At 41.1% G+C, this 15,081-nt stretch overlaps 1 protein-coding gene across 3 annotated transcripts in view; it reads left to right on the top strand.

Annotated features, from left to right (window-relative positions):
* The window catches only part of UXS1 (UDP-glucuronate decarboxylase 1), a 119,727-nt gene extending 106,208 nt beyond the window's left edge, over positions 1 to 13,519 (top strand). For all 3 annotated transcript variants that reach the window (XM_025180385.2, XM_075917766.1, XM_075917782.1), the window contains 4 exons: positions 3,665 to 3,725; positions 7,463 to 7,520; positions 8,665 to 8,768; positions 12,712 to 13,519. In XM_025180385.2, coding sequence (XP_025036170.1) covers positions 3,665 to 3,725; positions 7,463 to 7,520; positions 8,665 to 8,768; positions 12,712 to 12,843 — 355 coding nt within the window. In that variant the 3' untranslated portion in view covers positions 12,844 to 13,519. The remainder of the gene's footprint in view (positions 1 to 3,664; positions 3,726 to 7,462; positions 7,521 to 8,664; positions 8,769 to 12,711) is intronic.
* The last annotated feature ends 1,562 nt before the right edge of the window (positions 13,520 to 15,081 follow it).

Below are 15,081 nucleotides of genomic sequence, written 5' to 3'. Positions count from 1 at the left end.
TTCAGCTCTGACATTTGTTATTCCAATTGAAATTTCATTTCAGACATTGATTGTAGTTTGGAACCCAGTAAAAGAGAACATTTTAAATTGCATGTATCCATGAATAGAGTCTGTCCATTTTTCATCTTCATTTGAAATTTGCAACTTTTTATTTACTGTTCCTATAATATTATGGTAGGGTTTTCCTGCAGCACAGACTAGAATTCCGTTAGGAATTTGCAATGATGTTTTTCCTGTTCAGGCATCACTTGTATATTTAGGACTGGAACATACAAAATCTACTAGATTTGTCCCCCTAAGGTCTGATGTGTGAGTGAATATGTGAGGAATATCTCCTCAGTCAGGGGGCCACATCAGTGAGGGTGTGTTTTTTATTTTTTTTCTCATTTGTGTGTGGCCCCTGACTAATTTTTTCTGAGAGTTACAGCCCCTGACCCAAAAAAGGTTCCCCGCCACTGTTTTACTGATTAAGTCCTGAAGCTTAAACATTGAGTAGTCCCATTGATTTTTTTCAGTTGGGCTACTTGTGTGATTCAAGTTAATCACATGCAGAAGTCTTACCAGGATTGATGGATAAGGGAATTTTTAGTAACTTCCAGATTAAGGCAGGTTAATCCTTACTCTGCCCTAAAACAGCTATACATCAGACTTTTTTAATTTTATTTTGTTGTGACTCTTACTTCCTGGTTCCCAATCTAATTGCACAGATTCCTGAAACATCTTTGTTGTATGCAAACAGGTAAATAGGGGTTTTGAGGTATTTTACAAAAAATAATACCCAATTATAAAAAGTACAGAAATCAACTAAAATAAACAGGTTTTTAAACAGTCTATTTTGTGTAAACCTGACTTACAGTGCACTAACTAGATCCCCCTTCAGTCCAAATAAGCAAATCTATATTAAGTCTTAAAGACTCATTAATAATTATTCCTGACCTTTAAAAATAATTTTAAAATACAATTTTACTATTAGAATTTGGAAGTTATTGGAAATACAGTAATTGCCCTTCTTCCTCCTTTCCTTGACATTTTAAAATGCTATATTTCAATAGAAAACATAATTCCCCTGCATATTCTAAACAGCATTGACAACCAGTAACTGAAACTGCCCAGTCTAGTTTAAGTTCACAAATGGAGTGAAGGGTGTGCAAATGGTATTCACTTCTAAAAGCGCATTGGGTTTTGATAGCCTATGTTAGTGATATAATACATTCTGTTGTTGCCAAGATGGTAATCTTATCTTTGAAATTGCCTGCCAAAACTTGACTTCATACTTTTATGCTTTGCTCTGAAGCATTGTAGGGTAATATTAAACACAACAAGTCATGATTTAATGTGTGTTGCATTACTGCATTGATTCTATATTCACACCCATCATAGTTTCCAGTGGCTTATACAATTCCAGAGTGCTGCCCCAGAATATTAGAGATTATTTAGTTTTTAGCTCATTTGGTGCGGACACAAAAATCCTCCCTTATTTTAAAGTGACAGAAGTGTAAGTTTAGAATTCTTATTTCATTTATTATAGTTGCTCTTTCCATGTTAAAATTAGGCTTTTGTGGTATCAAAAACTAGTGTGGTCAGAACTGGATCATTTCTAATAAGGCAAAGGTTTAGTTTACTAAAAATACACCTTGAGCAGCCATTTAAAATGACTAATTTTAAAGGGTACAGCATGTCTGGTTTTCGTTTATTATTTATTTTCCTGTATCATACTTTTGTGTGTCTTGGACAATTCTCCTTTTATCTCTGCATCCCCATCCCCTTACACACGTTAGTCTGTTTCACTATATAGATGGCCTCAACAAATCCAAAAATACAGACCCTCTTCTAAAACTGACAGATATAAAAACTTACACTTGATCCTATAGCTCTAATTTAGGTGTAAAATCCTGCTGTCCTCAATGAGAGCATTTCTATGAGTAAAGGCTGTAGGAATAGCCCCCTTAAATAATCTTTGCTGATTATTCATTTTAAATCCCTTTAAAAACGCATGCATGAGATTCAAGACTATATATATTCTGCATGCAGGCTTAATATAAACAATTGCAATTTATGGTTCAGAGAACACGTTGTATAGCACTGTTTTTTATTACCAAATAGTGAAGTTTGATAACTTTTTATTTGAAACTGACAGTCAGGACTGACTGTAGCAGAATTACAACACATTTATAGCAAAGCATGTGGTTGTGTTGTCATGCTGCAGTGCAATACAGCCAGAAAAATGTCTGACACTTAAGAAACTAGTAGTCTCTTCCTTGACTTGAGGGAGCTTACATCACAGGTCCTGCGCTCTGATCCTGATGGCCTGACCCTTACTCCATGCTACGTTGCTGGGTCATGTACAAACACAGGAGTAAGTCTTAGGGATGTGAAAGTTTAACTGGTAAGCATCACCCTTCACAGTTTCAGCCCCCACCAGTTAGCTTACTGGTTCTGGCTAACTGGTGGGGGCTGAAGCAGCTGCCTGTCTGCCATGCGCAGAGGGCTGCTCTATCTCCATGGGGCCCCGCCCACCGTGGACAGGGCCTGCTCTCGGCATCCAGTTGCCCAGAGCAGCCCTTACCTCTGTTGCGGGGGCGGCACTTCAATCTAGTCACAGCAGAAGAGCAGTAGTGCCTCCCTTAATTGGTTAACTGGTTAAACTTCACGTTTAATCAGTTAACCAATTAAATGGAATTTTACATCCCTAGTGAGTCTATACAGATCAGATTCAAGATTGTGACCTATATTTATTGAACAGCATATCCATATTTCCTGGCTTACTTGCCAGATAAACCAAAGTGTGTGTGTGGGGGGGGGGGAGGGTGGTGGTGTTTCCTTTACATTTTGACACACTCCTTTAAAAATCTTTTCTTCCCCTCCCCCTTGCCTTCTGCAGTAATTTTAGTAGTAAATGGTATAGAAATTTGTAGCACAGCCTTCTGCTGTTGTTCCTGATGACAGATCAGTGCCAAAAGCATCTTTGTTTGGCACATCTGGTTTTAATGCATAGGTGGGAGGAGCTGACATTGTTGTTTACATTGATTAGTCAGAGCCTTGGACCCAGGAGGAGGATTTTGTGCCTAACACTAAGATACCATTTTTACAAAGTAAACTTGTTTTAATAGTGTCTTTTTAAAGCTTCTGAAAATAAAGACAAAACTTGGTAAGCAGCAGTGTGCTTGCTTGCTTTTTGCCTTTGAGACAGTCTATTACAATCCATATGAAAAATTGGCAATTGCCTCATTTTAAATGAGTGGGAGGCTTAGAGACCAGAGGAAATAATAAAGTATTAATTGTTTTTTGGTAATCTATTACTATTTCTTGCTTGGTTTCTCATATAACTGTGGAGAAACTGCAGTATGTGAATCTGCAATGTAAAGGCTCTCACTGCAGCAAATTATCTAAAACTAACAGCAAGTCCTCCACAGTCTTTAATTTATTGAAATGAATAACTATGGAGCTAACAAGCCAGCAAATTATAAGTTGGTATTAAATGTGGACTTCCAGTTGAAATCTACAGAATGCATAAAATCCAACTTAATTGTAGGATTTGATTTCTACATTCTTCATCTAATTATGTTGCTTCTGTGGGGTTCTAGTGATGTGTATCTCTTTGAATAAAATATGATAGTTTAAAGGGCAATGGATATCTACTCAGTCCTTTGTTTCCATATTGCAGTGATCTTGTGAATGGGTTGGTGGCCTTAATGAACAGCAACGTCAGCAGTCCTGTCAATTTGGTAAGCATACAGTTGTGTTTTCTGCTACATTTACTTCATAGTAGTCTAGTATTTGCTTTCTTGCTTGTCATTGGTGTTAGCTTTGATAAAAATTAAATGCAGTGAAAATGCTTTCTCTTGTGAACAACCCCTCCCCCATATTCACTTTATAAACAAGGGTTTAGCCTAGTACTTGCCAGTCTCCTGAGCTGTGGCTGGGCCACTTAAACGTAGGACACTCTGTTTTGAAAAACCTTCAATAGCAGAGATTGTACAATCTCCCTTGAAAGCCTGTTCCACAGCTTAACTACACCTATTGGGGAAAAACTTTCTAACTGTATCTAACTCAAATCTCCTTTCATGCAGATTAAGCTTATTATGTCTTGACCTACTTTAGTGGACATGAAGAACAATTGATCACAGTCCTTATAATACTACTTGACATATTTGAAGTCTGTTGTCAGGTCCTCACTCAGTCTTCCTTTCTCAATATTAAACGCTGCCCAATTTTTTAAAATCTTTCCTCATTTGTCAGGATTTCAAACCATTTATCATTTTTGCTGCTTTCCTCTGGACTGTATCCAATCTGTCCACTGAGAGCTGGACATGCTAATCCTGCAGAGGTATCAACAGTGCCACGTAGAACAAAACATTTACATCATGTTTTACATCTGATATTCCTGTTACTCTACCTCAGAATATTAGCTTTTTTTTGCAGCTATACAACTTCATTGATCTGCTTTGTGGTGGGGCTAGGGTCTTCTGCCCACCATGAGAGGTGCCTGCCAGGGCTCAGGGCTTCAGTGGAAGCGAGGCTGAAGCCCCAATCTTAGCATGCCCTGTGAGGCTGAAGCCCAGAGACCCTTCTACCCTGAGTGCTAGAAACCCCATAGCCCCATAAGCCATTGCAGGTCTGAAGCTTCAAGCTCTGGCAGGTGCACCCCAGCCCATCAAACTTCTGAAGATTGTTGTGTGTGTTTCAAAGGGTTCATATCAGTGTTCCCTCTAAGTTGCGCAGCTGCCCAGTTTCACAGGTGATTAATCAGCCCTGCCCAGTCAGAGGCTCAGGGCAACTGCATTGAGCTGACTGACTGGGCAGGGCTGATTAATCACCTGTGAAGCTGTACTGCCCTGTGCAGCTTAAAGGGAACACTGGTCCATATGTTTGGCCACCCTTGTAGGGATGAGGGAAACCAGACCAGAATTTGTACTTTATAGACATCATTATGTGAAATGAATCTACTTATATAAATAAGTGTTTGCCGGCTTTATTTTCCTTTATTTTGATGGTTATTGGGAAGGAGTAGGAGAATTAAAACAAATGTTTTGTTCTAGTTATTGTCTGGTATTGTCATCCTAAATTCTCATGTCTTGTTTACAATATATGGACTCAGCTCAGCAAAGTACTTAAGCGCATGCTGAAGACCCGTTAAAATCAGTGGGACTTAACTACATTCTTAAAGATGAGCATATGTGTAAATGCCTTACTGAAATGAGACCTATCACCTTGGCATATGTACGTAGACACATGCATTTTGTTGACTAGACTCTTTGGCCCCAAAAGAATATTACATCCATGTGAGGTGCCATGTTTCTCATGCAGGTTTGGGGGCCTTTGCGATTTACTTAATGTTTTGTATACATGGTCTATAAACCAATAAAAGTTACTTAAAACACTCCTGTCTGTTTTAAGAAACTGAACAGTGATTCTGTGGGAGGAGGTTCCTCTTATGATTTTCACAGTTGGCCAGTTGACTCCCTCCTTCATCCAAAAATTGCAATCTAAAAGCATTGATGATACACTATTGTAATGTATTAACCTGCTTCTGCTCAGGAAGCTTTGTTACATCCTTGTGGTAGCTTCTCTATCCTCTTCCCCCGCTTGCCTTCCCCCCTCCTCCCCACACACACACTCATAGCAATTCTACTAAAACAGTGGTCCCCAACCTTTTTGTGGCCAATAGCACATTCATGTTTTCAGAAGAGTGTGGTGGGCGCCAACAAAAAAAGCTGTCAAATGTGAAATTGAAGGCTATTTTCATATTAAATATGAATTGGGTAAATTTGATAAACTTAATTTAGTTGGATAATTTTTATTTTAATTATATTGTAACTCATTTTTAAACAAAATTCTGCATTAATAAAAAGGGGGGATGTCCAAATGTTGAGCAAAAAAAGCACCCCCACCCCAAAAAAAATCATGGCACCTTTAAATTTCACACTCCCTTCCACATGGCAGGGGAAGAATGTCCCAAGTGGCTTTCCAGCTGAGAAACTGAAAATACCAGACATTTTACTGGGGGAGGAGGGAGAAGAGATCAGGCCAGGGGTTTGGATTGTGCCTCAGGGCAGAGGATTGGGGTGCAGGGTCTGGGAGGAGAGTTCTGTGGGTGAAGATATCAGAGTGGGAGTAGCTGGGGGGTCGGACACTTACCAGCGAGATGCGCTGCTCTCCTGTTTTTCCCACAGGAGCTGCCTGGCCATGAACTTGGGGATTGGTAGGTTCCCGCAAGCTGCCATTGTCCAGGTCCGGCCAAAGGGCTTGTGCAGGGGGACGGAAGCGGCCATGAGGGACCCTCCCCTGCTGGCTCGCAGCTCCTGCACCACAAAGGGCCCCACCACGGCTGTTTTGCGATGGGGGAGGGAGACTGTTGCTGCTTCGCAGCCGGACCTGGCCAGCGTGGGGTTTGCTCCAGCTACTGAAGCGCCTGCACGGGCTGCCTGCTGCGGTGGGGGCAGAGCTCAAGCCTCCAAAGCGCTGTGTCGGGCTCCCTCGTGGGCCCCAGGCTGCTGACCCTGCTTTAAACGGGTGAATGTGATTATTTTTAAAACGCCGGTGCGGGCGCGCACAAATGCCCCCGCAGGTGTCATGGCGGGGACCACAGTACTAAAATATCAGTAATAGAGATGAAATGTAGATGGCTTTTTCCAAAGCATTTACAGCATATCAGTTTATTTAATCATAGTTTGCAATTTTAATATGTAGAAGCATATGGCACGCTGCTGAGGTTGGCACTTGAAAAAACTGACGTTTTTTTCCCTTCCGATTCTCATGGAAAGCAAAATGTGCATCCTATGAAGATAAGCAAATGGGGGAAAAGGGGATGGGTGCAATTAAAAAAAAACAAAACAAAACACTTTGAAATCCTGTAGTTTCTTTTTTGGATGATTAAATAGGCTAAATTTGAGAGGTGGGTTTTCAAAAGCACAGTGTTATCTTAATTATTTTTCTGTTAAAATGGTAACGCTTTCCTTGACTTCACTGGAAGCTAGACTTAGGCTACCACTGAATGCTTTTCAAAATCCCATCCAAGAAAATGCATTTTATGATGTGTCTTTAAAGACACGTGACATAGTGTTGTTTTAAAAGATGTGGAGGATAAGAAGAGTTTTGTTTTATAATGGTTCTGGTTACTTTTCAAAGTAGATAGAATTGAGGTGTAGTGCGCCGTTAAAGATAATGAACCATTGGAACAATTTACCAAATTTTCTGGTGCATTTTCTGTCACTGGCCATTTTTAAATCAAATTTGTATTTCTCTTCAAAGAGATGCTCTTGTTCAAACAAGTATTATTTTGGGGCAGATTTATGGCCTGTTACACAGGATAGTAGACTCTTCCGGCCTTGTAATCTATTAATTTTAATTAATTCATGTATTTGGTTCCTATCCTCTTGGTGATTCTTAGCAAATCACAAAATGTGCATTTTTAGAGATGCTTTGCAATTTCTCTTGAAACCTGTGTCCACTTCTTTTCTAGGGGAACCCAGAAGAGCACACGATCCTAGAATTTGCCCAATTAATTAAAAAACTTGTTGGTAAGTATGACAAGTAATTCTTGGGTGAAGTTCATTATGCATATTTTATCAACTGATAATTACTTCATTAAAGTATATGTAATACATAAGGCTAATTGAATCTGTTTCTTTCCGTTCTAAACAGCATTTTTACAAAGGATATTTAATTGTCAGCTGATTCTGAGATTAAATATTAGATTAAACATTTAGTTTAGATTTTCAGTTGAGGATAAAACTATGTGAAGAAAAGAATTAAAATCCAATACTGTTTGGGTAGATTTATCCAGGAACCCTGTTCACACTTTCTCCTTGCATTTCTCTCTGTCACCCTCACAAGCCTCAAGTCATGATGACAGTCTTTCTTCCCTTATACTGATGTGGCCGCTGGATGGAGGGTAGATGTGATTCATTCTGGCACCTATCTGAGTCTCCCTTTCACTTGGCCAGAGGGGATGATGGAGAATACTTGGCAGTCCCTCCCTCTCACCCTATGCTTCTTCTGTTGAATGTGCTGCCTTTTCAGCATTAATGAATCCTCTGAGATTTTGCTCAGCTCCTTAATTCTCCAGTCTTGGACACCGCTTCCTTGTGTGGTAGAACACAGGCATTTGTCACTGGCTACTGCCAGCAGACAGTATACTGGGCTAAATGGACCATTGGTCTGACCTTGTATGACTGTTCTTATGTTAACACTATGGTGCCACTAGACTATCTGGTAGACAAAATAAGTTGTCTCTCCATTTACTGGTCACTAACTAGCTCTGTTTCGCTTTGCCCACAATTTTTTTCAAACTCAAATGAACATTTGTTTTAAAATAATGCAAAAAGTTTGGGGTTTACATATGTAGTAAGTTATCTCAGTATGCTACCATGATGGGATCTGAATGCAAGACTCAGGCATGGTTCTTCATTCCATGGACAATAGGAATGGATAGTACTGGGGTGCAGGAAGTGTTTTTGAATCACTTTGTAGTGTCACTCCTGGATGATTGATCTCACCTTTGCTGGAAGGATAGGCATATCAGCATAGGGTGTTTTGAATGATGGGAAAAATTGGGAATGATCTGAATAGGCTTTGCAGGGACATCATGCCATTGCTGGAGAATGTGTAAGTTGAAAGATATAGCAAACAAAAGATAATAACATTTATTATTTTATTCAACAGGGAGTGGCAGTGAAATCCAGTTTCTCTCAGAAGCTCAAGATGACCCTCAAAAAAGAAAGCCTGACATCACGAAAGCCAAGTTATTGCTTGGTTGGGAACCTGTGGTATGTAAAACTAAATTAATAGTGTCTTGTGTGTAAACCTTAGGGTTTTCTGATGATTGCCTTGCCTTTGATAAATAAATAAATAAAATAAATAAATAAATAAAATACCCTACGGTTTTTAGAACATCTTAAAGAACTGGAGGAAGTGGAGGAAAGTAAAGTGTATAAAATACCTTGAGTCTTACATAAACACTTCATAAATGTGTACAGGAGGGAGTTCTACAACCTGTGTTACGCACGAGGTCAAACAAGATGATCACAGGTCCCTGGCGTTAAAATCTATGAACGTACGAAATAAGTGACAAAACATTGTAAATAAAATTTACCTCAAGTCATTCGTAGAACCACTGGTACTAAGACAACAGTCTCTAATATGCGGTCATACCTTGGAATGCCTGGTACAGAATTATTTACCCCTCTACTTATGTTACCTTAAAAAGAGGAATTTGCTTTTATAATATGAATGCTGTTGAATAAAAAAATGAAATAAAAAAAATTAAGGGTTGAAGTTTTAAGATCTTGTTAAAGATATCAAATGTCTCTGCAAGTCATCAGTTTTAATTTAGTAACTAGGTAGGATTATGAGGCGTATCAGAAGAACCCAATAAAAACTAGGTAGGTGGACAGAGCTATAGTATGCTAAAAGTGGGATTTTAAGAACCTGCACAGGTTGGCCTAACTCTGCTCCCATTGAAGATAATGGGAGTTTTATCATTGACTTTAGAGAGAACAGATTTAAAACTTGTGAAAATTTCACTTTGAATTTGCCATAGATGACAAATAAGGGAAAACACATTGGACAAATTAATTATGCTGCTTGTTCAGTACAGTTCAGAGTTAGTTGTATATGCTCCTTGGTAAAGGAGGGAAGAATGTCTGGGATTTATTGTTGACAGCAATAAAATTTGCTTAATAAAGTAGCTGTCCAAAAAAGCTGTTAAATGCTTGTGTTGCATTAAGAGGCTGGGGAATATCATTGTAATACCATTGTATATCTCAGTGATATGTGCTCTTCCCTGAATACTTCCTTCTGCACAAACCATCAGCAGAAACCCAGCTCATTTCCCTTTCTCCCCACATTACTTTAAGGCTAGCTGGTCACGCTGTACAGCCACTCAAATGGCCAGAGCAAATGTTGCAGTCTGGCCTTGATCCATAAGCCTTGATTTCACTAAAGGACTTTTGTCTTTACATCAGTTTTCCAGCAATAGTGCTAGAAAACATATACTGATTCTACAGTAGGGTCACAATGAATGCTGCAAACCTTCCTAGGCCCAACCCCGCATGTAATCCCAATGAAACCCTGGAAATTAACCACTACTCATGTGATACTGGCATAAAGATTTGCTGTTTCCCTAAGAATTAATGTCTGGGAAGTGAAGAATGTCTCATTGCTAATGATCCTAGTGATGGAACACCCACAGCTTCCTGGTTACGTTTCACTCATACCTGCCATTGAGCATAGCTGGAAGCAAGAGGTTGACTGCTATATAGATCCTTGTCCCATCTACAGCTGGGGAAAGGAGCTTAGTTTACCACTAGTTAGGCCAGCTTTCCCTCTCCATCAGTGTGAATGGTTCATGTGGAGCATATATAAGTAGGAAGCCTGGTTTTAAAAAAAAACTGTTGATGTAATGAGATTACTCTTTCCCTGTGTGCCTGGGTCATTCAGAACCTCATTTGTTTTTTAAAAGTGTCAGTGACAGTAGATCGTGTTCTATCAAATTTGAGGGGATGTAGGCGTTTGTACTCTTATCCTGTTGCGAATGAAGGTTGGTAGTGAGGCATGTATTGTTAATATATCCAGTTCTAAAGTGCCATCACTGTATCTAGTCATGTTTGTGACATAAGCAAGACCAGAGATGGCTATACTTGGAAAAGAAGTGAAATATTTGTTAGGTACACTGTTAAAAACTGTTACAACTAGAAGCAGAATAGGAAGAAATTCTTCTTAACTCTGCACAAATAATTAGAACTAAATTTTCTATTTTAGAAAAAGCTAGGTGATCAGTTCCTAATGTGATACTGTTGTAATGGTCAGTTTTGCTTAGTGGTTTATGTCCCCATTGCTATTTTTTATTGGACCAATATAAGGTAGTATTGAAGGAATTCTCCAGGGGTACATCTGCACTGCACCCCGCATCTATACAAGCTGGCCGCTATTTCAAAATATTTTTCGAAATAACAGGCACGCTGTTTTAGCATCCTGGTAACCTTGTTCCATGAGGGATAAGGGATGTCTCGAAATAGTGTGTTTCGAAATTTGGCATTGTGTAGATAAGCCAAATTTCAAAATAAGCTATTTCAAAATAGATTTGAAATAAGATATGTAATTTGTGTAGCACAAATTGCGTATTTTATTTCGAGTTTAGGGTGCTGGGTTGATGCACCCCAAGTTTGTATTTGGGCAGAAAGTGGATTAAGTGTTACTACCTGGTGCTAAATGTGGTATTTCTAAAGTGTGAATTGATGGCTTCTAATTTAGTGAATGAAAGCTAAATACACTAAACTTCTGATAATATGGCACCTTTAGGACCCAGGGGGTGCCGGATTATCAGATATGCCGGACTATCAGAAGGGGGGGCTATGAGGGGTCTGGGGTGGGGTGGGGGGAGATGCCACCCCAGACCCCTCATAGCCCCCACTTCTGATAGTCCGGCTCTGCCACAGGCGTCCCTGATTCAGCCGCTGCTGGTCAGTTTCAGCAGCGGCTGAATCGGGGACACCTGCAGCAGAGCAGCTGGAGTGCTGCCTGGTTGGTCCGGTAGCGCTGACCCTTGACGCAGCGAGACCAACCCGGCAGCACTCCAGCTGCTCTTGGGGACGCCTGGGGCAGAGCATCTGGGGTGCTGCCGGGTTGGTCCCGCAGTGCCGCTCCTCGGCGCTACTGGACCAACCCAACAGCACCCCAGCTTCTCTGCCCCAGATGTCCCCAAGTCAGCCGCTGCTGATACTGATCAGTGGCTGACTCCAGGAAGCCTAAGGCAGAGCAGCTCTGCCCCGGGCTTCCTGGAGTCAGCCGCTGATCAGTTTCAACAGTGGCTGAATCAGGACTCCTGGGGCAGAGAATCTGGGGGGCTGCCGGGTTGGTCCCACAGCGCCGACGGGCAGCGCTACTGGACCGACCCAGCTGCTCTGTCCCAGGCGTCCCGATTCAGCCGCTGTTGAAACTGACCAGCGGCTGACTCCAGGAAGCCTGGGGCAGAGCTGCTCTGTCCGGATGACTTCCTGGAGTCAGCCGCTGATCAGTTTCAGCAGCGGCTGACTTGGGGATGCCTAGGGCAGAGCAGCTGGGGTGCTGCCGGGTTGGTCCAGTAGCGGCTCTCCTTGGCGCTGTGGAACCAACCCGGCAGCCCCCCTGCTGCTCTGCCCCAAGTGTCCTGATTCATCCGCTGCTGATACTGATCAGCGGCTGACTCCAGGAAGCCCAAGGCAGAGCTGCTCTGCCCCGGGCTTCCTGGAGTCAGCTGCTGGTCAGTTTCAACAGCAGCTGAATCGGGGACAGCTGGGGTGCTGCCCGGTTGGTCCTGCAGCCCCGAGGGGCAGCGCTACGGAACCTACCTGGCAGCACTCCAGCTGCTCTGCCCCGGCTTCCCCGATTCAGCACTGGTTAGTTTTAGCAGCAGCTGAATCGGGGTAGCTGGGGGCAGAGCAGCTCCCATGGTCCGGCTGCTCGAAACACTTCCGGGTTCCTGATGGTGCTGGACCATCAGGAGTACCGGACCATCAGATGCCGGACCATCGGAGTTTTACTGTATATCAGTGATGGGAGCATTAGAAATGCATAGACAGACTTTAACCAGTGAGTGGTGCTCTGTCTTTTTATTGATAAAGAATTAAAGGATTTCAAAGCAGCATTTTCACAGCTTAGAAGATAGCCACAGTTATACATTTTTTTTCTTCATTTTAGGCTAATATGACCATGTCTTCTTTCTTTAAACAGGTCCCATTGGAGGAAGGCTTAAATAAAGCAATTCACTACTTTCGTAAAGAACTTGAATATCAGGCAAACAATCAATATATCCCCAAACCAAAACCTGCCAGGATAAAAAAAGGAAGAACAAGACATAACTGAAAATGGTTGGACAGGAGATTCCCTGCTTTATATTTGACAGGATGTAATTTTTTTCCTTTTTAAAAAGAAAGACTTTAACAGGTATCATGAAGAACAAACTGGAATTTCATTCTGAAGCTTGCTTTAAAGAAGTGGATGTGCCTAAAAATTAAAAAAAAAACTGCAAATCTTGCCTTGCACTTTTTAAATCTGTCTTTTTATGTAAAATAGAGTAGAAAAATCTTTGAGTATCTTCAAGTTTTATATCTTGCTGTGAGATCATTTGTTGTGACTGTCATTGACAGTTTTATTTACTGGTTTCTTGTGAAGCTGAAGATGAATATAAATGGGACAGGATATGCCAATTTATTTATAAAATGGGTACTATAAATGAGATGTTATACTATGCATAAAAGAAAAAGCTAGCAGTATTGTCAGATGAGTGAAACACTGGCAGTTAGAATATAGGGGTATAACAAATTTCTGTATGAGAGCTTTATTGTATTCTTCAAATCAGAGTTTTTCAGAGGTTTAGTTTTAGTTGCACACTTGAATTTGGACTATTTTCATTGATTATCATGGATAAGGATATTTTAAATCACTACTGTGTTGTGCGTACTCTGGGAAAAAAGTTAATGTATTATTGGTTACCAGTGGTTGAATATGCTATTTTAATAAAATATGGAAAGTTCTAATAGGTTTGTTTTGGATTAAAATAGTTTTCTTTTTTGTCTTTTGTCTTTATATCTTAAATGTTGATTTAAAAAAATTATACTCCACGATAAAAATGAGTCATTCTGGTGAAAATCAATGTTATATTTTTCTACTTTGCAAATAATCCCAATACTTTTTAACTGATTCTTGGGAAAGGGCTCTAAGATAATGTTGGGGGAAGGGGAGAACCTCAGGTTCTTATAATTAAAACTTATGTCGTTGTTTGCATTAGACCTAGATAGTCACAATGCAAAAGTCTTCGATATCTTTAAAACATAGAATAAAACTTTAGTGTTCTCAGCATGAGAGAAATCATGTACTTTATATAGAAAACTTTCTGTTCATTTTACCAGAAAATGCACAAAACTGTACTGAATAACTGATCTTATCTCAGTAATTGTCTTCCGCTTGTTGGATACCTGTACTCATTGCAACTGTCATATTAGGAAACATAGGCCTCGATTTAAAAAAAAGATATTTAGGCATTCCTCTGTTCAGAGTTGCAAAGCCCAAGCTCATTGAAAGTCAGTGGAGCCTAAGTCAGTTTTGGAAATGAGATTTAGCTGACAATCACATTGGCTTTGCAACACTGGACAAAGGAATGCCCAAATATCTTCAAAATAGGGCTATGGTCCCAACCTTCAAGAGCTGATGTTCTGTTGTTACTATGAACCAACAAGCCTGCTTGTGCATGGTGTAGAGTAAAGAAGAAATAATGGTAAAAGTCCACTTTCAAGAATGGCCACCAGAGGTCTGAATGGTTTGCTATTAAAAGATGGGTCACAAAGACCTCTTTAGATTTGCTCACCACCTTGCCTCCCTTCATTAGGAGATGAAAATTGGAGGAGTTCTGTTGTGTGCTATGCATTGGCCTTAGTGCTTGATCTGCAGAGATACAGCTCACAGCTGCAGACCCAAGATTTCTAGTTCAAGCTGTAAACCAGTTGTGGCCTAAACAGTTTTACCATCCAGCCCGTGCACTGCTGCTGGCATGAGAGTCGCTGAGGAGAGATGGGGGGGGAGGGGAAGGGGGGGAGGGAAATACTCTTTACCCCAAGTCCAGCCCCTGGTGCATCCCTAACCCACCTCTCCTTGACCCTGTTTTGCCCTCTTTACCCCTGCCCCTTCTCTGGGGGAAGCAGCCTCCGGGTATGTCTACACTACCCTCCTAGTTCGAACTAGGAGGGTAATGTAGGCATACCGCACTTGCAAATGAAGCCTGGGATTTGAATTTCCCGGGCTTCATTTGCATAAGCGGGGAGCCGCCATTTTTAAAACCCCGCTGGTTCGAACCCCGTGCAGCGCGGCTACACGGGACTCGAACTAGGTAGTTCGAACTAGGATTCCTATTGGAACGAGGTGTACCGGTAGTTCGGAATAGGAATCCTAGTTCGAATTACCTAGCTCGAGCCCCGTGTAGTGCACGGGGTTCGAACCAGCGGGGTTTTAAAAATGGCGGCTCCCCGCTTATGCAAATGAAGCCCGAGAAATTCAAATCCTGGGCTTCATTTGCAAGTGCGGTATGCCTACATTACCCCGCTAGTT

This window comes from Pelodiscus sinensis, chromosome 1 (genome assembly GCF_049634645.1).
Source record: "Pelodiscus sinensis isolate JC-2024 chromosome 1, ASM4963464v1, whole genome shotgun sequence".
In the NCBI taxonomy this organism is placed as follows: Eukaryota; Metazoa; Chordata; order Testudines; family Trionychidae; genus Pelodiscus; species Pelodiscus sinensis.
The sequence above is the reverse complement of the archived record's forward strand: the minus strand, read 5'-3'. Positions and strand labels throughout refer to the sequence as shown.